The following is a 25,031-nucleotide window of genomic DNA, read 5'->3' as shown; positions in this document are numbered from 1 at the left end:
CAGAGGCGGCTGATTGGATGGTCTCGATCTTAGTGACAAAGAAGTCCATGAGCTCCTCTTACTTATTGTTGGAGGTGAGGGTGGAGGGTGAAGGGTGAAGGGTGGAGGGTGAAGGGTGGAGGGGTGTAAGAAGACAGTTTGCAGCAGAGAAAAGAAGCCAGGGGTTACCTTTGCATTCCAAGATGATCCTGGAATAGTGAACAATTTTAACAGATGACAGCAGACCAGATAGCATTTTAAATGGTCCAGCCAGATGTGGCGGTGGATGGCTGGACCAACTGTCTGCCATATCCTTTCAAGTCTGTGTCTCTTTACTTAAGAGAGCAGAGATGGGGGCCATACCGGGGAAACGGCCAGGGTGAGACACTGATCTTTTTAGTGGGGACTAGGGTATCAAAGGTGCAGGTGAGCGTGGGATTGAGCGAATCAGTAGCTGCAGAAATGTTGTAGCGAAAGGAGGACCAAAGGCTAGATAGTTGAGATTTCAAAAGTGCAGTTGCAAGTGAATAGGGGGGCAGTTTTGTTTTCCAGGGACCGATACAGAATGAGGTAGGGTTGGGGCGGACAGCGATACAAGGTGATCAGAGATGGCCTTATCTGTAATTGATATGATGGGACTAACAAGACTATGTGAGATGGCAAGATCATGGGGGTGGCTGTGAATATGGGTTGGGGAGTTTACATGCAGGGAGACATTTAGGGAGGATAAGAGGGCAGCGAGCTCAGAGGAGAGAGAACATGATGAGTTGAGATGGAGATTGAAATTGCTGAAGATGAGAAGTTGTTCGGTGCACAGACTGAGGGAGGAAAGGAGTGAAGATATCTTAGTGATAACATTTTTATTGTATTTGGGGGGGGGGGGGGTAAAGAGAACAATGATTTTGTAAGAGAGGTGACAGGGGTGGGGGCGTAAGAAGGTGAGATCTTGAAGGAGGAGAAAGTGCCAGAGGAGGGGGTCAGGTCAGGATGTGATCCAGTGATAAGCGCCACACTGCCACCGTGACGGTCTCGGCAGGACAAGTGTTGGAAGATGTAGCCAGAGAGACTTCATTAAGGGGAAAGGCATCACCTGAGTCAGGTTTCCATTAAGGCCATGATGTCGATACAATCATCCACAACAAGTTCATGGATGGCAAGGGCCTTGTTCACAAGTGAAAGGATATTCTGGAGGGAGATGCATAGAGGGCCAGTGAGAGCTGATCCACCGGCAGAGTCCACAGGGGCAGCAGTGGGGGGGGGGCGAGTTGGACAGGAAGAGGATTGGCAAGATTAGCCCCCAGCAGGCACAATGGGTGGAAAGGGTGACGCGATAGTGGTATGGAGCAATTGGGGCAGCTGCTCATAATGAGCCAACGCCCAGTAAGAGGATGCCAAGAGAAGCACAGAGGGAAGCTGTAGGCTTATCTAATGGGGAATCAAGCCTGGCACGGCAGCAAAAGAGCAGGAAGGTTGAGGAGCACCGAAGGCTTGGGGTCGGGAATTGGGAGAGCAGAACACCTGAGAGGGGAGAAGTGAAAGGAGGCAGGGCGATAGAAGAGAGTCTCGGAGGGGTAAAGAGAAAAGAAGTTAAAAAAGAGCAAAAGTGCAAATAGAGTAGTGGGCTCTGTCCAGCTAAGATGGTCACGCGAATGGACACAGGCAAACAGAGACACAAATCTGCAGGACATGGAATAGGACTGTGATAATCGATTGGCCAAGTTCAGATAACTTTCTCAACTTTTTGCTTTATTTTTTAATATCAGAATTTGCCTCTGACTGCTCCTAAATCCGCAATCCTTGAATCACACACACAGAGAATGTTATCTCTCCCACAGTCACATGCCTGTGCGCAGCTTTCTGAGGGAATTCGTTGATAATTTATTCCCAGAGATTGTAGATGCTGGAAAGATCGCGCGGAATGTTTAAAGTGCTGCAGGTAGGGCAATGGGACGGCCTCTGTTTTTCTCTCTGTCTCTCTTCTCATTTATTTATCTGGCGGGGGTTGCAGCAATCTCTCTTTTTCATTTGAAATGATTCTTGGTTGCTGAATGAGGGTGTGGTGGAGTGTGTCTCTGAGCTGGCCGGGACTGGGGGTGAAATCTAGTGGCTGGGGAGAGATGTGTGTGTCTTTTTATATAAAACAGACGTGCCCATCTCTCCTTATAAGGACAAATTTCCCCCTATACCAGGCGCCAGTTTCACGTCAGCCCCTTCCCCCCCCCCCCCCCACCACTTGTCCAGTCTGAATTAAACATTTCAACACTGAACACCGCTTTCCACTCCGGGAGAACGCCTGTTACCAACCGCTTTAAATCATATTTATATATATTTTTTAAACATCTTTTTTTTGCAAAAACAAAAGGTAATTGGACTGGTTTTCAGTAACCCCCCCACCCCCCTAGTCCCTCCTTCTCTGAGTCAGACAAACCCCCGGGTCGGAGCCCCTCTGTAAGCCGGGCTGGGTGCGTCTCCTATCGGCTGTAGCTGCCGCCTCCAGGCGCTCTCTCTCTCTCTCTCTCTCTCCCACTCTCTCTCTCTCTCTCTCGCCCTCCTTTTTTTTATTTAATGCTCTCAGGATGCGGAAGAGCTCGTTCAGGATATCTGTGCAACAACCCAGGACTCGCTTCCCTCTCCGGGATCGTTGGTAAATTCGAGGTGATTTATTCCGCTAAGAGGCAACTTTTCTCCGGGCTGGACAGGGGCGAAAATGAGTAGAAAAGGTGAGTTCCATTATTGGGTTCGTTGTTGAAATTTTAATTTGAATTCTCTGGAATAAAATCTTAGAAGGGGTGTTTTATTTATGCTGCTTCACTGTAATCTTATCTTCTTTTCTACATCGACATAGGATTCAATGCATAAAATATTCATATATAATACGTAACATTTATTAAATAGAGCAAGAATCGCCGCAGTGCGAGTTTTTAAGATTGCACCGAATTTATATTTAAATCTCGTGACCGATTGTGGACTTTTAATACAAGTTTTCGGGCTGTTTGAGATTCTGTTTGCAAAACTGTTAATTGAAAGCTTCTTGAAACGGCATCTAATGTCTGGAATATAGACAGGGTCTTATTAAAAGATTATTGTTGAGCTTAGCTTTGCTTGTCCATCTACCGTTATCTGTTCTGGTTGCATTTCAAGGGACAAATCAATAATGTAACTGGATTTTTTTTATTTAAATTGGCACCTGCTCTTATTTTTTTCATTCTCTCTTCCTTTCACCCTGAAATAGATGGCGAGGTTTCAGCTCAAGGTTTAGACAGCAGCTGACAAGAGAGTCGCTGCTGAAGCTATTGTTTTAATATTTATATGTGTGTGTTTAAATATAGCTCATCGTTATGTGACATCTGGTTCACTTTTTAACGGAGAAAGGAGGGAGGGGTGGTGGTGGGGGGGGGGGTTTAAAAACGATTCAATTCCTAACTCCTGAGTTTTTTTTTTCTGAATCAAAGTATCACCTGCCCATCAGCAACTATCCCAGTGTCTGTGTGTGTGTGTGTGTGTTTTTAAAAAAATGTTACTGTAATGTTGCAGCTTTGTTGTTGTTGCCTGTCGCCTGGGAGTTTCAGGCTCGGGGTTGCCATTCTGTGCTATGGGGCGCCTTCAGTGGCTGTAATGCTTAAAGAAAAGGAGGAGGTGGATGAAAGTTGGTCTGTCCGGGGCGATCTCTATGTCAACAGCCCGTGATCTCCTCCTGCAAACCAAAACAGATTGGCACCCTCCGAATGCAAGGATCCGCGGTTCTCGGGCCAGTCTGCAGACAGCAACAATACACTTATTAAATAAATAAATGCACGAATCACCCAAATGAAGAACTGCCGCGTTGAACTCTTTACAAGCCAGACAACCCCTCCCTTTCCAGCGGGATCTGGGAGGGTCCAAAATAAAACCTTCAGGAAACTCCCCTCGTTTTAAGTCAGTTAACTATAAAAAGTTAAACTGTTAAATATTAGCAGCATCCCTGTAAAGACAGGTTTTGTCGCCAGTGCACGGCTATCGCTGTTTCTCCAGTATCTCTCAGCCCACTTGGTGGGGATGATTCAGTTTTACTTTTGGTTTTTATATATGAGTCTGTATGTTTATATATAAAACGCAATGTTAAGTTTAAGAGTAGCATCTAACACTGCACCCCCCCCCCCCCCCGCCCCCCCAAAAAAAGAGGTTCCTTCGAATAATCGGTTATGGAAATGCTTTGAGTATCGATTTGTGATCGCCGATGCCTGCCTTTATGCAGAGAGCTCGGGTTCAAATTGAAGGATTGACAATAGACTTGGCCTCTGCTGGTTAATCACAGCCCCGGAGTCTCAATACTAAAATAACCCAGGTGTCGGGTCAGTATCACACGTGTTTAACATTAGTTACCCAGATATAAACCTTACGGATTTCTTTGTAGATGGTCTGGAGGACTCCGGCTTCACCATTCCAAACCCTAAGGCGGCTCCACTAACCCACCTGCTTAGCCACCGGTTCCTCTCCAAGTGGTTTAAGCTCCATGGGGACCTGCAGTTGCCGTTTCTCCTCGCACCTTGGCCAAGTTTGTAAAAAGGAAGGATTTTATACTGTAATTTGTAATAATGCGACTTTTATATATATATATATATCTATAAGGTGGTTGTAGCCTTAAACCTTTGATAATGTCAAGCTAGAGAGAATACAGTGCTCTTGTCAAAAGTAAATCTTTGATAGTGACAGCGGCGTAAATATTGCCAAGTATAAATCCAACACTGCAGACAGACCTTTCAGATCCTAACATAGATATGGGCGAGGCCCATCATTGCTCATCTAACAGACCAAACCTTACTGCTTCCTTCCTCTCACAGCATCCGAGTCTGAATTGGAAAAAAAAAACCAGTAGATAAAGCAGTAGATTATCATGAATTGAATCTAAAACGGCGCAGGGGACAGTGCGAATGGACAATGAGTATAAATATCACAAAGTTCAAAGTGTTAGACCCGGAGAAGATCATCACTCGCATCTTCATACTACCTGTTATTTAGCAAAATCTGCCAAGAAAGGTGCAGCAATTTAAAATAGAATATAAGCCTATACAGAATGAAGGGCGGTGGTTAAACCAATGGAGTTCTGATGTGAAGTTTAGACACTGTTCAATGCTATCAGAAAATTCAGTTTGAATCATAAGCCTGTACCACATTATCGGCTTTTTGTTCCTCGTGTATCAATAATACTGATCGGGCTGTTTATTAAAGAGTGTTTCCGTTGGTTCCAGGTTAATGGATGGATTTCTTTTCGTGTCATTCTTGTTCCCTCTGGGGAGTAAAAATCCTGAATGAGTTAGCTGGGCATTGCACACAGCAGTCAGATGAAAGTGGAAAGTGTTATGGGACTGTCACTACAACAATACTGAGAATTACATGACAGCAACAGACAGGGAAATCTAATTCATTATACAATGGATGATGTGATAATGGTGGACCCAATTGGATGCACAGTAATAGTGGAGGGTGCTAACACAGTAAAAAGGAGCAGGCATAGGCCATTTGGCCCCTCAAGACTGCCCCACCATTCAATAAGACCATGGCTGATCTTCCACCTCAACTGCACTTTCCTGCCCTATCTCCATCCCTTAATTACCTTAGTCTCCAAAAATCTATCAATGTCAATCTTGAATATTTTCAACAACTGAACATCCACAGCTCTCTGGGGTAGACAATTCCAAAGATTCACAATCCATTGAGTGAAGAAATTTCTCCTCATCTCATTCCTAAATGGCCGACCCCCTTTTCTGAGACTGCGACCCCCCGCCCCCCCCCCCCCCCCCACCCCCCACCCGCATTCTAGACACCCCAGCCAGGGAAACATTTTTTCAGCATCGCCCCTGTAAACCCTTTAAGAATTTTATGTCTCAATGAGATCACCTCTCATTCTTTTAAATTCTGGAGAATACAGACCTAGTCTATTCAATCTCTGCTCATAGGGTAATCTTTCATCCCAGGAATCAGTGTTGGATGGTATGGGTAATAGTGGGTGTGAGGGAGGGTGTGGATATAGCAGGTGTGAGGGAGAGTGTGGGTTATTGTGGGTGTGAGTTATAGTAGGTGTGAGGGAGGCTGTGGGATATAGTGGGTGTGAGGGAGGGTGTGGGTTATAGTGGGTGTGAGGGAGGATGTGGGTTATAGTGGGTGTGAGGGAGGGTGTGGGATATAGTGGGTGTGAGGGAGGGTGTGGGATATAGTGGGTGTGAGGGAGGGTGTGGGTTATAGTGGGTGTGAGTTATAGTAGGGGTGAGGGAGGGTGTGGGATATAGTGGGAGTGAGGGAGGGTGTGTGTTATAGTGGGTGTGAGGGAGGGTGTGGGATATAGTGGGAGTGAGGGAGGGTGTGGGATATAGTGGGTGTGAGGGAGGGTGTGGGTTATAGTGGGTGTGAGTTATAGTAGGGGTGAGGGAGGGTGTGGGATATAGTGGGAGTGAGGGAGGGTGTGTGTTATAGTGGGTGTGAGGGAGGGTGTGGGATATAGTGGGAGTGAGGGAGGGTGTGTGTTATAGTGGGTGTGAGGGAGGGTGTGGGATATAGTGGGTGTGAGGGAGGGTGTGGGTTATAGTGAGTGTGAGTTATAGTGGGTGTGAGGGAGGCTCTGAGATATAGTGGGTGTGAGGGAGGGTGTGGGTTATAGTGGGTGTGAGGGAGGGTGTGGGATATAGTGGGTGTGAGGGAGGGTGTGAGTTATAGTAGGTGTGAGGGAGGCTGTGGGATATAGTGGGTGTGAGGGAGGGTGTGGGTTATAGTGGGTGTGAGGGAGGGTGTGGGATATAGTGGGTGTGGGTTATACTGGGTGTGAGGGAGGCTGTGGGATATAGCAGGTGAGGGAGAGTGTGGGTTAGAGTGGGTGTGAGGGAGGGTGTGGGATATAGTGGGTGTGAGGGAGGGTGTGGGATATAGTGGGTGTGAGGGAGGGTGTGGGATATAGTGGGTGTGAGGGAGGGTGTGGGTTATAGTGGGTGTGAGTTATAGTAGGGGTGAGGGAGGGTGTGGGACATAGTGGGAGTGAGGGAGGGTGTGTGTTATAGTGGGTGTGAGGGAGGGTGTGGGTTATAGTGGGTGTGAGGGAGGGTGTGGATTATAGTGGGTGTGAGGGAGGGTGTGGGATGTAGTGGGTGTGAGGGAGGATGTGGGTTATACTGGGTGTGAGGGAGGCTGTGGGATATAGTGGGTGTGAGGGAGGGTGTGGGTTATAGTGGGTGTGAGGGAGGGTGTGGGATATAGTGGGTGTGGGTTATACTGGGTGTGAGGGAGGCTGTGGGATATAGCAGGTGAGGGAGAGTGTGGGTTATACTGGGTTTGAGGGAGGCTGTGGGATATAGCAGGTGTGAGGAAGAGTGTGGGTTAGAGTGGGTGTGAGGGAGGGTGTGGGATATAGTGGGTGTGAGGGAGGGTGTGGGATATAGTGGGTGTGAGGGAGGGTGTGGGTTATACTGGGTGTGAGGGAGGGTGTGGGTGATAGTGGGTGTGAGTGAGGGTGTGGGTTATAGTGTGTGTGAGGGAGGGTGTGGGTTATAGTGTGTGTGAGGGAGGGTGTGGGTTATAGTGGGTGTGAGGGAGGGTGTGGGATATAGTGGGTGTGAGGGAGGGCGTGGGATATAGTGGGTGAGGGAGGGTGTGGGACATAGTGGGTGAGCGAGGGTGTGGGTTATAGTGGGTGTGAGGGAGGTTGTGGGTTATAGTGGGTGTGAGGGAGGGTGTGGGTTATACTGGGTGTGAGGGAGGGTGTGGGATATAGTGGGTGTGAGGGAGAGTGTGGGATATAGTGGGTGTGAGGGAGGGTGTGGGTTATAGTGGGTGTGAGGGAGGGTGTGGGTGATAGTGGGTATGAGGGAGGGTGTGGGATATAGTGGGTGTGAGGGAGGGTGTGAGTTATAGTAGGTGTGAGGGAGGGTGTGGGATATAGTGGGTGTGAGGGAGGGTGTGGGATATAGTGGGTGTGAGGGAGGGTGTGGGTGATAGTGGGTATGAGGGAGGGTGTGGGATATAGTGGGTGTGAGGGAGGGTGTGGGTTATAGTGGGTGTGAGGGAGGGGGTGGGATATACTGGGTGTGAGGGAGAGTGTGGGTTATAGTGGGTGTGAGGGAGGGTGTGGGTTATAGTGGGTGTGAGGGAGGGGGTGGGTTATAGTAGGTGTGAGGGAGGGTGTGGGATATAGTGGGTGGGAGGGAGGGTGTGGGATATAGTGGGTATGAGGGAGGGGGTGGGTTATAGTGGGTATGAGGGAGGGTGTGGGATATAGTGGGTGTGAGGGAGGGTGTGGGTTATAGTGGGTGTGAGGGAGGGTGTGGGATATAGTGGGTGGGAGGGAGGGTGTGGGATATAGTGGATGTGAGGGAGGGTGTGGGATATAGTGGGTGTGAGGGAGGGTGTGGGTTATAGTGGGTGTGAGGGAGGGTGTGGGATATAGTGGGTGGGAGGGAGGGTGTGGGATATAGTGGATGTGAGGGAGGGTGTGGGATATAGTGGGTGTGAGGGAGGGTGTGGGTTATAGTGGGTGTGAGGGAGGGTGTGGGTTATAGTGGGTGTGAGGGAGGGTGTGGGATATAGTGGGTGTGAGGGAGGGTGTGGGTTATAGTGGGTGTGAGGGAAGGTGTGGGATATAGTGGGTGTGAGGGAGGGTGTGGGATATAGTGGGTGTGAGGGAGGGTGTGGGATATAGTGGGTGTGAGGGAGGGTGTGGGTTATAGTGGGTGTGAGGGAGGGTGTGGGATATAGTGGGTGTGAGGGAGGGTGTTTGATATAGTGGGTGTGAGGGAGGGTGTGGGTTATAGTGGGTGTGAGGGAGGGTGTGGGTTATAGTGGACTGTGTTAGATGGTGTAGATAACAGTAGGATGTGAGGAATGAATGAGATGTGTTCAATTATATAATTCTCCTGGGTTTGCTGGATGGTAGAGTGTATTGGAGATGTAGTAACAGAGGAGTATTCAGACTGTAGATGTAAAATCCATTAGGCAGAGGGTCATCATTCTGATATGTATAAACTATTAGATGTTGTATAATGCAATAGATTATGTAAAGTGGGTTAAGTGGTGTGTGATGTTGCTGTGTATGGTGTAATGGAGCCCATCTGGCTTCGATGAGCTCTTGTGGCCCCTTCTTGTATCCCAGGCAAACAAAGTCCACCTTGTGCATAATTCCCAATCCTGGATTTGTCCTGTTGGAATTTTGTGGGTCTGGAGTTTTGGAAAGGGCAGTTCATAGCACTGTTACAGCCTCATCCTAAATCACAACACTCAGTATCTGAGATATACACAAACATAGATGTAAATCGCCAAGGCTTCATGCTTGCTACAATTTTGTAATAGAGTATTTTAGGTGGCTACTGTTTATTAAACAGGGCATAATATAGACTAGTGTAGATGACTAAAACTGGGATTGCTGCAGTCTCAGTTATGGAACGGTGTCTGTGAATGGATCGGACATCGCTGTCAGCATCAGCACTAAACTTAGAGGATAAGAATATATGATTTTCACAGAAAACAATTTCTAAGGATGAGTTTTAGCCAGTCTTATCAGTGTCTATAAACCGCTGTATCTTTACTGGTACAGTTCATAACACGTGGCAACTGTTCTTCTATTGCCTGCTGTTGTCACTGCTAACCAGCTTTTGTCCTCTGTACCGTGGCTCCCAGCTGTCGGAGTTTGCATTCTGCCAGTCTGAGTGTTTGTATAAGTCAGTCGCTGCCAGGCCGGGTGCCCAATGAGCAGCCCTGGCAACAGACCGTTGGAACCGTCAAGAGTTAGGGCAGTTTAATGAGGAGTGAACCGTTAGGACAGTATGATTCAACCGGTAGACTAGTGATCCACCATTGTGCATTGGTAGTTGGATATATGTGCATGAGTGTGGCTGTGTAGAGGGACAGGAGTCATTACACTCTTTCTTGAGAGAACCAGAGACAGGGCAGGAGATATGGGCAGCAACAGAACTGGAGCAGATCAGATCTGACTGATTAATCTGCTCTGAGGAGGGGGAAGTATCTGAAGGGAATGTTTAAAATGAAACCGCAGGCAGAATACAAGGGACAATGACAATGAACACACCCACCCACACAGTAACATTTTATATCAAGACATTCGCTGTCTCTAAGAATAAAAAGCACACAATAGTTGGTGTCACTAACTCCCTGACTTGCAATGATGTGCCTTTTGAGATCAGTGTCATCATTACAATTGCGATTGCACAGTGCAATTGTTCCCCAGACTGCTTTCAAAAACGCGGGGAGCCTCACTCACAAAGCGAGCTCTGGCTTGGCGTCTCTGCCCATTGTTGTGAGACGTAGAAAGAATTGCGGCGGGGAACGGGTTAACTGGATGAGGTCGAACAGGCTCCTGTCACACGATGCACAGGCATTATTCCACAATGAAACCCTGTCTCCCTCTCTCCAGCCTCCTCCTTCCTCCAAACCACCGAATGCCGGGGCGGGGCAGTTTGGGAGAAGGGGGTCAGCCAGACCAGGTCAGCGGAGAATTACAGCCAGACATCAGCCTTCAGAGTGGGAGCGATACTCCCGAGTTATTTATCCATCAAGAAAAGCGCAGTTCGGTTTCAATGGGTCAATAGCTGGACCGAGTTTAACAGCGTTTTAATCCCTCTCTCAATCTGCCTTCTCCCAGGTTCCAGGCACTCACTGGCTGTGCTCGTCTCTGAAACTGGGGCAGAGGGTCCCAAGGGAACTTAGAAAATGCTGCCTCCCACTCCTCAACAGCTTCCGTCCCTCCTCTTTAAATATAGTTGTCTGAAAATATTATACACCTCATTCAATGAGTAGATGGTATTTAAACTCTGGGATAAGGAGAGAGAAAAGAACCATGTTGAATTTTCACGGTGAGACAAGACAGCTAGTGGACCTGGTCTATATATTTTAGAGGGGGAGGGGTGTTGCTGTATTTACCTTTCAAACCCCATAACCCACTCTATTAATACAGCAATGTAAGGAAAGTGGGGCAACTGTTGAAACCAGGGCTGGTTGTGATTTCTGATCTGAGCGATTGAGATGGAAGAATGCATTAGTTATAACAAGGTCACTTTAGACAGCTGAAGAATGAAGAGGAAAGAGGGATGTTAAAATGTTGAAGGGACCCGGAGTGGTGTCTACGTCCTTTGCAGTAGCAAAGAAAAAACACAGGCAGGTCTAATTATTTTGTAAAGGACGCATCAGCGCATCTAACCAGATCTATGCTCTTTAATAAAAAAAAAAAATCTTTCGGCATCATTGACTATTCCCCAGGATCCACCTGCCAGGGTTCAAACATCTGATTCTGAGGAATGAGTGAAGTTTTAGAGAGGAGATGCTGCAAAGGCGATCAGGCTGCCTCTGTTTCAAATGATTTAGAAATGAATCTGAGAGCGACTTATTAGTCTGGTCTAATTTTTTTTTTGGTCTTTATTTTAAAAAAAAATAGACTTTTAACAATACCACCTATTGCTCTAATTCAAAGGCAGTTAATTCAAATTAACTGAGAATGTGATATTTGTAACACTAAATTCCCATTTTTGCAGTGCTTTGCTTAATTCACATTATTTGATCATTCAATTTGTTTTTAGTGCAGAAAATGGCTTTCAATTATCAGGAGTAGAAAGTTAAAAGGTTTTTTGTATTCCCCTAAGGGATGAAAGGGGAGGGGCCCCTTGTGTGGGGGTGGGATAGATCCCTCTTCGATGAGGAAGAAAATAGTCCCAATTCCTGATTCATTTTTCTCAGTAACTTAAAGAAATCTACATAAGTTCCTATATGATAGAATGACTCACATTGCAAGAGTGCCACAGAAGCAATCTGGTAGACACTGGCAGCATTGGTTGTCATTGTTTGCACAATGCTATTACAAACCTTTCTTCATGACTTGTTTCCTAAGTGTGCCGTCTCATTGTCACCAAACCTGCCTGGGAAATGGCTGGGGTGTAAGAGGATGAAGCAGTCTCTCAGGCAGAGGGGATTGCGGATGGAAGCAGTGTCCTGATTAGATTTTTTTTTTAATGTGTGAGTTTGGGGAAAGCTGTATGTAGGTCAGCCAAACAGAATCCAGTCTCTGAAGCAAACTTGCAGATTAGCTCTGAATCTTTAAAACTGAAGCTCATGCTTTGGTAAAACTCCACTGCTTTTTTTTTGCATTGGATTTTTTTTTCACTTTGCTTGCAGCAATCACAGCAGTTTGCAGAAGGGGCTCTGGCCATCTACTGACTGTACAGAGATGGATTCTACCTCTTCAATACCAAATCCGACATCATCAGAAGATAATATTTTCTCTCTTGCTCTACTCTATTAACACCAAAGCCAGCAATATGGAGCTGACGAGGTACTAAATGTTGGAGCTCACAAGATACATACAGAGGAGGGATGGAATTTAGCTCAATTTAACTCATCCACCCAGAAAAAAAAACCAACAGTTGCCCTTCCCCCCATCTTTCCTGCACCTTCCATCGCACTATACAGCTACTTCTAAAATGAACCCTGTGGGTTTCTCTCCATTACCCTACTGGATGTCCATTTGATGTCTCTCTTAATCTTAGAATGAAGATGAACTTTGTGATATCAATTAAAAAAATTGCGTTTTGTTCTTTGGGATCTACCTTTGCTTGTCCCATTGTCATGGTTTGCTTTGAAGTGATGTTCTGGAATGACTCTTGGGCACATCATTTACTCCCTTATATACCTCTATAAGATCACAGGTTTGCGGCTGCCTGCAACGAATTTGGCCTAACCAGCAGCCTCAAGAAAACGAACATCATGGGGCAGGACGTCAGAAATGCTCCATCCATCAAAATTGGCGACCACGCTCTGGAAGTGGTTCAAGAGTTCACCTACCTAGGCTCAACTATCACCAGTAACCTGTCTCTAGATGCAGAAATCAACAAGCGCATGGGAAAGGCTTCCACTGCTATGTCCAGACTGGCCAAGAGAGTGTGGGAAAATGGCGCACTGACACGGAACACAAAAGTGCGAGTGTATCAGGCCTGTGCACTCAGTACCTTGCTCTATGGCAGCGAGGCCTGGACAACGTATGTCAGCCAAGAGCGACGTCTCAATTCATTCCATCTTCGCTGCCTCCGGAGAATACTTGGCATCAGGTGGCAGGACCGTATCTCCAACACAGAAGTCCTCGAGGCGGCCAACATCCCCAGCTTATACACACTACTGAGTCAGCGGCGCTTGAGATGGCTTGGCCATGTGAGCCGCATGGAAGATGGCAGGATCCCCAAAGACACATTGTACAGCGAGCTCGCCACTGGTATCAGACCCATCGGCTGTCCATGTCTCCGCTTTAAAGACGTCTGCAAACGCAACATGAAATCCTGTGACATTGATCACAAGTCGTGGGAGTCAGTTGCCAGCGTTCGCCAGAGCTGGTGGGCAGCCATAAAGACGGGGCTAAATTGTGGCGAGTCGAAGAGACCTAGTAGTTGGCAGGAAAAAAAACAGAGGCGCAAGGGGAGAGCCAACAGTGTAACAGCCCCGACAAACAAATTTCTCTGCAGCACCTGTGGAAGAGCCTGTCACTCTAGAATTGGCCTTTATAGCCACTCCAGGCGCTGCTTCACAAACCACTGACCACCTCCAGGCGCTTACCCATTGTCTCTCGAGATAAGGAGGCCAAAGAAGAATACCTCTATAAGATCACCTCTCAGTTGATTATTGTAAACAGTTATTATGTGGAATAAAAGGTACAACATTTACTACAACCACCCTCCCCCCCCCCTGCCAATTCCTGCTAATTGACATGCTGATTTGCTTTTTAATTAACTGCATCCATGTAATTCAACGCTATGCTGTGTGTTTTATTTTACCATCTGCCTGACTGTCTATCTTTATTTGCATTTTAGTTTAAAAACACATTTGTAATTATTAGTGAGAAAGGTCAACATCTTTGTAATTTTAAGTCCTGCGGTACATTTGAAAGTCCACCCCCACACCACCCTCCCAAGTGACAATGCTCATTTTGGAGATACGGGACGATAACTAAATAAACCTGCGCATTACAGGCACTGATGCAGGTACATCAGGCAGCTGTTGGTTTCTAGAACTGTTCTAAAATGAGCCATCTATAATCTCAGTCACTGCTGGTCTAGGTCTGTGCAGTTAACAAGCCTCAAGAACAGTGTCAGGTTTATACTGCTCACCATACTCTGGAACTGTTTCAGATTCCTGTTGAGAACCAGTATTAGAGAGCAGTGTGAAACATGTGCAACTAACCTGACAGTGGAACTCTTCCAGATTTTGGAAGCTAACCAACTTCTGTGACAGTTCCAGATTTTGTTATTAAAAAGCCACTGGAACCGTTGTAGTATTATCCAAACTCTGGAACTATTCTGGATTAGTTGTAGTTAACCAGTCTGTAGAACTGCTGCTGATTTTTTTTTGGAACAGTCTGTCTCATTTGCAGACCCCATTTTGGGGAAAATTACAATCTCTGAATGCCAATTTTAAAGACCTGCATTAAAAATTGTAAACTCCCTCAGGAATTTTTAAAGCTTTTTTCAAATCACGTGATTTTTGGGAATTCATCCCCTTTGCCCTGTAGAATTTTTTCCCGACCAACTCCCAAGCTGCCGACAATAACCACCGCCCCCTGCAACCCCCACCCTAATCCAGGGGACCATCCAGATGGGATTTGGCAACTCCACACTCACTGAACCTCAAACTGGGAACTGAGTAATGTGGAAATGATGTACGTATGTATAAGGGGATGGGGGATATCAGGGCATTTCTGGGATTTGCTCCATTTGGTGGTGGGGGGGGTGGCGGCTTGGAGACAAGAACCCTTCCAAAAAATAATGGAGGGACCCCCCTGGTGGTTACAGTTATAGAGGGCAGTCTCACATACATGGTGCCACTGGGTGTTATCACTGTACAGTTTTGAATTTATAAAATTAAATATCCAGCCAAAAGCTGGAACATTGATGCCAGAAACAGTCCTTTGTTGTACGAGAAACTCAATGAGAAAAGAATTATATCTGACTTTTAAATAGCCCAATACATGAGCCAGCAATTCAATCGATTTATACCTGGAGTTTGTGGACTCTGGCAGTACACCCTCAACTGGAGACTTTACACATCTGCAGCAAGACATAATGTGTGGTAACCATTGCTCCATCCAGCCCACCCTCCCAAACCTCCCATCAATTTAACTCTTTCAAAGAGTATACACAGGCATAGTGGTCTAAATGGCCCCATTTTGTGCTGTAAGATTCTATTCTTTGAAAGTTCCCCTTTCCATTTTCCTGGAATGAGTAGCTCTGTGTCCCATTGCGCACTGGTGATTGTAGCTTTTCCCTTGGTAATTTTGACTGTTCATGCTGCCTGAGCAAACCTCACCGCCCCCACTCCATTCATTTCTCAAGCCACAATTCCTTTGATCCTCAGTTATCAAAACCTTTTTCATACAGAGACGGGAGACTGCTTAAATCTGCAAATCAGGGTTCCTGCGTCAGTTGTAGGTCTGATTGCAATTTTCAGGTACAAATAGGCAGAATGTGTGCTTCACACACTCGATCTGTTTGTCTCAGCTGTTGAGCAGTAATCTTTTCTTTTTTTGGTGGTAATCAAAGTCCCTCCCCATTGTGTCCTTCCAGCACCAGTTTGTGTACAGTGGCAGAAAATGTGCCAGGATTGCATTATTTCTTAATGTCTGTCTTTAAAAAGTGTACGCCTCCCTGATTCTACCCATTCCTTGACCCTGCTGCACAATCTGCCTAATCGGGGATTCTACCTGCCCAGTTTTGAGTGGTCTGACTGCAAAACAGTCATCCAAAGCCTCTCTGTTTTGATACAGACATCAGTTTTCCCACTTACTGCATGTCTTATTATGTGGAGGCGTTAATTATTAATTATTATGATTCTTGAGGCTTCCAATGAATTTTCCGCATCCAAATCTAAAATTGAAGCCAAAGCCACATTCCTGACCCCTGGAAAAAGCTGGTAAAAGCTGGAATGGACTATTCAGCCCATCGAGCCTGTTCCACCATTCAGTTAGATCATGGCTGATAGGAATCTTAACTTCATCTACCCACCTTGGTTTCATAATCCATTAATACACTCACCTAAAGATTTACTGATCTCAGTTTTTATCACTTGATCACCCCCTCGCCCAACCCCCACAGCCTCAACAGCTTTTTTGGGGGAGAGAGTTCCAGATTTCCACTACCTTACTGTTTGTGTGTAGAAGTGTTTCCCGACATCACCCCTGAACTGCCTGGCTCTAATTTTAAGGTTATGCCCCCTTGTTCTGGACTCCCCCCACCAGAGGAAATAGTTTTTCTCTGCCTACCCTACCAAGTCCTTTAATTATCTTAAATACAGCAGCCATCCATTTGTTCCTGATGTCAGGAATTCCACCTCCCTTGCCTTCATTTCCTTCGGAGCTTAAATGGGGTTGGGTCCCACTCTTGCAACGAGGTACTGGGCCATGGACTGCAGGGACCAGTAGGTCTGCTTTCCTTTCATCAGTATCAGAGCCAAAAAGATGGAGCAAAAAGTTATCCTGAAAATCAAACGACCATGAAGCAAAGGTGTGGAGGTCGTCTGAAAGCCTCTCATTCATTGCTAAGGTAGATTTTTTAAAAGTCATCTGCAACAATGCTCTGCTTGAATATTGTGATGAGAGAAAACGACCAAAGCATGAAATATCAGTTGACCTGAAGACTGTGTGAAGGCCATTGTTCAAGAGGCTGTTGGTGTTTAAGATTTGTGCTCCATACAAATCTAATAGAAGAGAGAAAAGCTCATTATTAACATAAAAGAAGAGGCTTTGGCTTCATATTTCATTTCAAAATGAAATCTGTACTGGAGAAAAATGTTCAAAATCTCAACTAGTAAATGTTAACCATGTCAATAAATAGGGAATGTTATCTGATTGAATGCGTACTAGAAGCAGTATAAATACATACCAAGAGCAACATGGGTACCTACCAGCAACAGAATAGATACATATCCAGAGCAGTATGGGGACATACCAGGAGCAGTATGGGCAGAGGTACACTCCAGAACAAATATGGGTAGAGCAGGGGTATGTATTGGTACATGCCAGATTTGTTGATAGAAACCAGGAGCTGCACGGATACAAACTATGAGATATGGACACACATCCAGACATGGAAACCTCACAGGTGCTTTCTGGAAAGAGGCACCTAGAATGATCGTGGGTAATTTTCCCAGGCAAGGGGAGGCAGGTTTGAGTGCATGAGTAGAGTTAAATCCCCTAAAAATGATGACAGGTCAGGATCCCGACATCGTCCCACCCTTTTCCAGGTTTCACCGGGGCGAGATTGAAGGTGAGCAGGGAACCTCCGTGTAGCTCTCGGGTAAGGCATTTAAACATTATAATAGTAGTGAAATACTGTTTTAACCCTCAATTCTGGCTTTAACAGCCAGGTCACCTGGTTCCTGACCTATCAGGGTGAACAAGGCGAGTACTCAGCAGGGAGAGCTTCATCAGTGAAACTGACAGGCTGGGAAGGCTTTGATCAGTGAAACTGAAGTGCTTCAGCCATGGCCAGGTGAGAGACAGCTGTTCATAGAATCATAGAATGGTTACAGCACAGAAGGAGGCCATTCAGCCCATTGTGTCCATGCCAGCTCCCTGCAAGAGCAACTTACCTAGTCCTACTCCCCTGCCTTTTCTCTGTAGCCCTGCAATTTTTTTCTCTTCAGATAGTAATCCAATTCTCTTTGGAAAGCCTTGATTGAATCTGCCTCCATCACACTCTCAGGTAGTGCATTCCAGATCCTAACCATTTGCTGCATAAAATGCTTTTCCTCATGTCACCATTGCTTCTTTTGTCATTCAACTCAAATTGGTGTCCTCTGGTTCTGGATCCTTTCTCCAATGGGAACAGTTTCTCTCTATCTACTCTGTCCAGATCCCTCATGATTTTGAAATTTTCAATAAAATCTCCTCTTAATCTTCTCTTCTCTAAGGAGAACAGCCCCAGCTTCTCCAACCTATCCACGTAACTGAAGATCCTCATCCCTGGAACGATTCTCATGAATCTTCTCTAATGCCTTAACATCCTTCCGAAAGTATTAGACACAATACTTCAGTTGAGGCTGAACCAATGCTTTATACAGATTTATACTCTTTTGTACTCCATATCCCTATTTATAAAGTCCAGGTTCTCAGAGAGTGACATCACTGCTTGACAAGTAATTGTGGACTTCTTGGAAGGCCCTTGACCTGTCTTGCACTTCACTTACCTTCAGCTGCACTTCCCTGCCTCCAACCTTCACCATGGCATGGGAGCAGTTTATCTCCTTGCCCCTCTGATGAGGGGCAAGAGGAGAAGCAACAGCGCCAGCAGCACCACTAGCAGCAGAACCAGCTGCCTTCTCCTCAGCCACATGCTGCTCCACAAGGCAGAGGGGATGGAGCACGAGATCCAGCTGGGAGGAGGCCAGACACCCAACACAGAATCAGCTCTCTGAACACTTCTGAGCACCAGTGCCTCGGGGGGCTCAGGCTCTCACAGCAGGTCGCCACTGACACCTGCAGCCTCCTGGAACAATATCTCCTTCCCAGTGGGACAGGCAGGAAATGCATTGCCAGTGGTCCTCAAGGTGCCCAAGGAGGGCTACCTCACCCAACCGAGTCCCTGCCTCTCTCCAAGGTTGTGTCCTCTCTTCTGCAAGGAGACAAAACATAGAGTTGTGAGTGTTCATAATGACTTGTGTGGAGAGGAGGGAAGGATTTGTGGAGGGTGAATGTGAGGCAGGGGTGTGAGAGGCCAATAGGATGAGGGTGAACGTGAGTGTTGACTGCTCAGATGGGGATGTGGGGTACCTGCAAAGAGAGGAATGAGTGGTGCTACAAGGTGTGTTGTCCTGAGCAGTGCTGTGCAGGAGAATGCTGAGAAAGTATGAGTGTGGGGCTTGGCACCTGAAAATGTTATGCCACTCACCTGTGATGCCCTCCTGAGGCCCTGGATCCTCTTGGTGCACTATCTCCAGCTTGAAGGGTCCATGCTCCTGCTGCTGACTTCCTCGGCCATTTCCATCCATGCCCACTTGGTTGGAGGCTGTCCTCTTCCTCCCATCCTGGGGACAGCTCACCTCCCTGCAGTCCCTCAGATCCCCCAGCAGGACCTACAGGTAAGAGTGAGGGTCCCAGAGGGCAGCCATCTCAGGTCTCCTCTCCATTCCTGTGGATGCCGCAGCCTCAGAAATCTACAAAAAACCCATCTAATTAGAAATCCTTCCTTTGATAGAATCGACATTTCATCCAGACTACCTTCCTCTGATTGTTCGGGGAACTCGAAAAGAGGATGCTAATGCTGTGGCATTTTAAAGAGCCTTAGAAAAGCCCGTTCCTTCAACATTCGGGTTTCTGACCCACCATTGGTCCCATCGTTTGGCCAGGGACGACGCTGGGAAAATTTATCTGGCCCTTGGAGACTGGCTGGGAAGTGGGGGCCAGACAAAATGGCATGCCTGACGTTGAGCTGCCCCCATGCCATTTTGTCCACGGCGGGCATTGTGGCAGACAGGAGGTCCACTGGGAGCTCAATTGAACCTCTTAAGTGGCACCTTGACCACTTATGGGCCGTCTCCCACCTCCACTGGCATTTAGCCAACTTCGAAGGGGCCCACCACCGCGTGGAGGCACCAGCAGGTGAAACCTGGCAGCCTCCTAGCAAGCTCGGGTGGGGAAGCCCTCCTGATCGGGCACCTGGTGACCCACAGAGGTAGCGCCTAGTGGCAAGGGTCTCCCCTGCTGAAAAATCCGCCCACCCTCAGTAAGAACCCTCCACCCCACTGTGATCTGCCTGAGTGGCCCCGGTGAGCCCAACCTCACTCACCTGTCTTCTAGGGTCTCCTCCATGATGCTGCTCCAGGCCTCCGATTGGCTGACAACTCTCGGGGCGGAATCTTGTCCCTTAAAGGGAACGGCATCCTCAAGGGCGGCAGTTAATTCCTTGCCCGCTGTTGGATTCATCCAAGGGGGTCTGATAAAGGGCCGAGGTGGGGTCACCGCCCCCTCCCACCCGCCTTCCAGCCCGTTGCTGGGACCCCATTGCTGAAATAAAATCCAGCCCTAGAGTCAGACCATTCGTCCCATCGTGTCTGTGCTAACTCTCTGAGGGACCTATCCAATTAGTTTCACTCCTTGCTATTTCGCCATAAACCTGCAAATTGTTTTCTTTTCAAGTAACCAGTTCCATGTTGAAAGTTACTATCAAATCTGCTTCCTCCTCCCTTTCAGGCAATGCATTACAGATCATTAGCCTCCCTGGTGGTCCAGTGGCTAGGATTCGGCTCTCTCACCGCTGCGACCTGGGCTCGATTCCCTTATAGGGAATGATGTTTCTTGGGCGGCACAGTGGCGCAGTGGTTAGCACCGCAGCCTCACAGCTCCAGTGACCTGGGTTCAATTCTGGGTACTGCCTGTGTGGAGTTTGCAAGTTCTCCCTGTGTCTGCGTGGGTTTTCTCCGGGTGCTCCGGTTTCCTCCCACAAGCCAAAAGACTTGCAGGTTGGTAGGTTAATTGGCCATTATAAATTGCCCTTAGTATAGGTAGGTGGTAGGGAAATATAGGGACAGGTGGGGATGTGGTAGGGAACATGGGATTGGTGTAGGATTGGTATAAATGGGTGGTTGATGGTCGGCACAGACTCGGTGGGCCGAAGGGCCTGTTTCAGTGCTGTATCTCTAAACTAAACTAAACTAAACTATAACAACTCACTGAGCAACTCACTCGCATCCCTCCTTGCCTTTTTTTTCCAATTATCTTAAATCCGTGTCCTCTGGTTATCGACCCTCCTGTCAGTGGAAACAATTTCTCTGTCGACTCGATCAAAACCCCACATAATATATCAGAGTTGTCAATTTTTGAAACGTGCAGGTGAGGGGAAGGTTGTGAGGGGAAGGTTGTGGGGGGCAGTTGCTCATGGCTTGAGTTCTGATGCTTGCTTTGCTGCTGATTAAAATTCATTGAAAACCTTAAATAATTAATGTTTCCACATTATAAGACAGGGAGGTAAGCAGAGAAAAGGACTCAGAGTCCCTGAGCTGGGTAAAAGAACTAAAATAACAGCCCAGGTTCCTGCCCTGGTCAGAATCCATTGCCTCATGTTAAAGCATGTCCACATCACTGTTGGCGAGGACACACTCAGGTTTGCTGGTGATGTCCCCCCATGGTTGAATCTAAAATCGGATGGGTCATAACCTGGACTAATACACTGAAGGAAAAATCATGCAGGGTGAATAATGGATGATCAATCCAATATTTCCCATTTTACACCTTTTTCTACTCATCCAATGTTCTTGCTACTTCCAGACTTGACTATTCTAATGTTCTCCAATCTGGCCTTCCATCTTCAATTCTCCATAAATTTGAGATCATCCAAAATTTTCTTGCCTCGCTTGCACCAAGTCACCCATCCATTAACCCAGGGTTCATCCACCAGCCCTATACCTCCTGACCTACATTGGCTCCCGGTCCAGCAACACATCCTTGTGTTTAAGTCCCTCCATGGCCTCACCCACTCCCTAGCTCTATAACCTGCTCCAGGCCTACAGCCCTCCAAGATCTCCACGTCTCTCCCCTCGTGCATCCCCACTCCCTTCACCCCAACCTTGGTGTCTGTGCCTTCAGCTGTCGAGGCCCTAAGCTGTGCAATTCCCTCTTTAAAGCTCTCCACTTCTCCACCTCTTGCTTATCCTCCTTGAAATCTCTCTCTTTGACTCAGCTTTTAATCACCCCTCATAATATCTCCTCCTTTAGCTCAATGTCAATTTTTGTCTGATTACACTTCTGTGAAGCAGCTTGGGACGTTTTCCTACATCAAGGGCGCCATATAAATGCAAGTTGTTGTTTCCCTATCACCCTCACAAACAAATACTCTGGCATTCTTCAACTTTAAATAATGGCTGCTCATCCACACACAGTTGCTAAGAACAATAACACACTGAATTATCTTCCCTCATTTCATGCAAACATGGACACCCTTTAGGGTACACTCAATGGGCCCCCGACAGTCTTCCCAGTACCTTGCTCAGGCAGCCATTCTTCACGTGCCAGCTGAGACGGGAAGAGTTGAGTTATTTGTCCATGGGAGGGTGGATCACCAATGCAAACCTGATGCTTCCTGCCTTCGACCAACACCCATGCATACGCATGTTACAGTGGCAGTTGCTGGATAGAATCATAGAAAGGTACAGCACAGAAAGAGGCCATCGGAATCTGCACCAACTCTTTCGAAGAGCAATTTGGTTAGTCCCACTCCCCCACTATTTCCCCATATTGCTGCAATTTTTTTCCTCCTTCAAGTATTTATCCAATTCCCTTTTGCAGGTGACTATTGAATCTGTTTCCACCACCCTATCAGGAAGTGCATTCCAAATGCTAACCACTCGTTGTGTCAAAAAGTTTTTCCTCATTTTTCTTCTGATTCTTTTGTTAATCACTTTAAATCCGTGTCCTCTAGTTATTGACCCTTCAGCCATTGGAAACAGCTTCTCTTTATTTACTCGATCTAAATTTTAAACACCTCTATTAAATCTCCGCTTAGTCTTCTCTGCTCTAAGGTAAACAACACCAACTTCTCCAGTCTATCGAGAAACTATAATTCCTTATCGCTGGAACCATTGTAGTAAATCTCTTCTGTACCCTATCCAAAGCCTTCACCTCTTTCCTAAAGTATGGCGCCCAGAAGTGGGCATAACGCTCCAGTTCTAGTGTCCTCTGGTTACTGACTCTTCTGCCAATGGAAGGTCCAAGAACATCAACCCAGAATGATTTATTTTCCTTCTCCCTCTCTTGCTCTCTCTGTCTCTGGCCTAGGAGCTCTGAGACCAATTACACAGCCCCCATACAACCAGGCTTGTGATCTGTTCAGTCAGCTCAGACCAAAGAGGAAATGAACCAGAGGCCTCACTGCTCTTTCTGCTGCAGTACAACACCGCGTGGTGCAGTTAACCCACTGAGCAGAGCTGCCGTCCAAGGATACTTCCTTCTATTTTGAAAGACAGCTTTCTCTGTAAAAAAATATACAACAAATTAGTAGAATTTCTTCTGAAGCTGGTTCTATTGTTCAAATCAGTGCACAGAGGTTGCACTGCAGCTGATTCTGGATGTTTGAAACTAGCAGAATAAAAGAGGGGATGTGCCGATAGAAAGAGGCTTTCATCCAAAGCTCAGCCTGGGGAGTTTTTTTTTTTTGCTGTGCAGTATTATTTTCACAACACATTCTAATTGAGTTCCTTCCTCTGTTCGTTAAACAGGTCTATGCCTCCGTTAATACGGCAGATGGAGGAATTTGATAAGAACCCGTTCTGTAGGATAACACCACAGGATTTACACAAGCAAGGTGCAAACATAGTGTAGTCTGACAATTAGTGAGCCTCCTGGTGAGAGTTCGCACACAAAGCAACACTGAATTTACACTAAAAAAAAAATCATTTGAAACACCTCAGCACCTGTTCTGTTATTGGTGAGGTCTGGAGTTGAGGAGAATGAGAGGTGATCTCATTGAAACATAAAATTCTTCGAGGGATAGATAGTGTAGACTCTGAGAGGCTGTTACCCCTGGCTGAAGAGTCTAAAACGTGGGGGTCACAAGGCCATTTAGGACTGAGATGAGGAGAAATTTCTTCACTCAGAGGGTTGTGAACCTTTTGGAATTCTCTATCCCAGAGAGCTGTGAATGCTCAGTTGATCAGTATATTCAAGTCTGAGATGGATAGACTTTTGGGCACTAAAAGGGAATCAGGGATATGGGTTCATGTACAAGATCAGCCATGATCTTACTGAATGGTGGAGCACGCTCGAGGGGCCGAATGGCCTACTCCTGCTCCTATTCCTTATGTTCATATGTCTGAATTTAGCAAACTAGGAACATAGGAACAGAAGGAGGCCATTCAGCCCCTCAAGCCTGTTTCGCTCTTCAGTTAGATCATGGCTGATCTGTATCTCAACTCTTTTTAAACTGCCTCTCTTCCATAACCGTTAATTCCCATACCTTACAAAAAATCCCAACATTGAAAATTTCAATTGACCCCCTTATCCCCAGCCTCAGCAGCCTTTTGGGAGAGAGTTTTCCAGATTTCCACTACCGTTTGTGTGAGGAAATGCTACCTGACATCACCCCTGAACAGCCTGGCTTGAATTTTAAAATTACGTCCTGGACCTCCCCACCTTGTCAATTCCTTTAACCATTTTCAACACCTTGATTAGATCAAATTTATAGCAAAAATAATGTCATGGGAAGTGAAGCCCGGTTAGTAAATAACACGGTCTGTCAGTGGATTGAGGCATACAAGTCAGCTCTGAGCACTGGCCAGTGCTGAATTAACTGATCTTTGGCTGGGCAACGGTTGAGATGATTCATTTGATCTGGGATGATGGGCTTGGGAGATGGGTGGTGCACATGGATGTGGGGCGTGGAAGAGGGAGGGACGGAAGGAAAAAGAAAGACTTGCATTTAAGTATTGCCTTTCATGACCTCAGGCTGTCCCAAAGTGCTTTATAACAATGAAGTGCTTATGAAGTGTAGTCACATAGCAATCAAGCTCCCACAAACAAAATGTGTATATGACTGGATATCTGTTTTATATAGTGACGTAAGTTGACCGATAAATATTGACCAGGATACCTGGGAAACTCCCCTGCTTTGATTTGGAATAGTGCCACTGACTCCCTTATGTTCACCCGAGGGGGTAGACAGGGCCTCAGTTTAACGTCTCTTCCAACTCGGCACCTCCAACAGTGCAGCATTCCCTCAGTACTGCATGAGGAGTGCCAGTCTACATGCATGAGGATTAACAGATGGGTTGGCAGTGCCAGTGGAACTGTTACCCAAATAGATCAACACCATCAGGAGAGAAGGGTTGAAGGTGTGTAAAGGCAGGCAGGTTAAATTAACTGCATTTTTGCATAACATTTTCTTGTAACATAATCCAATATGTTGCCTTCAAAGAGGATTCAAGACACCGCGTGTTTTACAGTAAACAGGCTTGTTAGCTCGAAGTGTCACCGTGACCAAACTATCAAACACTGCACAATGCTCTCAACAAAGGAAATTGTGCTCATTCAATTAAGGAAAAAATCCATAACTTTACAG

The 25,031-nt window shown here is 46.6% G+C and overlaps 1 protein-coding gene across 1 annotated transcript in view; it reads left to right on the top strand.

The window, feature by feature from the left end:
* The first annotated feature begins 2,245 nt into the window (after positions 1-2,245).
* rtn4rl1b (reticulon 4 receptor-like 1b) overlaps positions 2,246-25,031 on the top strand; it is a 47,429-nt gene continuing 24,643 nt past the window's right edge. The window contains exon 1 of the mRNA XM_068010674.1: positions 2,246-2,699. Within this exon, the coding sequence (XP_067866775.1) occupies positions 2,687-2,699 (13 nt within the window). The 5' untranslated portion in view covers positions 2,246-2,686. The remainder of the gene's footprint in view (positions 2,700-25,031) is intronic.

Source organism: Heterodontus francisci, chromosome 30 (assembly GCF_036365525.1).
Source record: "Heterodontus francisci isolate sHetFra1 chromosome 30, sHetFra1.hap1, whole genome shotgun sequence".
NCBI lineage: Eukaryota > Metazoa > Chordata > Chondrichthyes > Heterodontiformes > Heterodontidae > Heterodontus > Heterodontus francisci.
The sequence above is the reverse complement of the archived record's forward strand: the minus strand, read 5'-3'. Positions and strand labels throughout refer to the sequence as shown.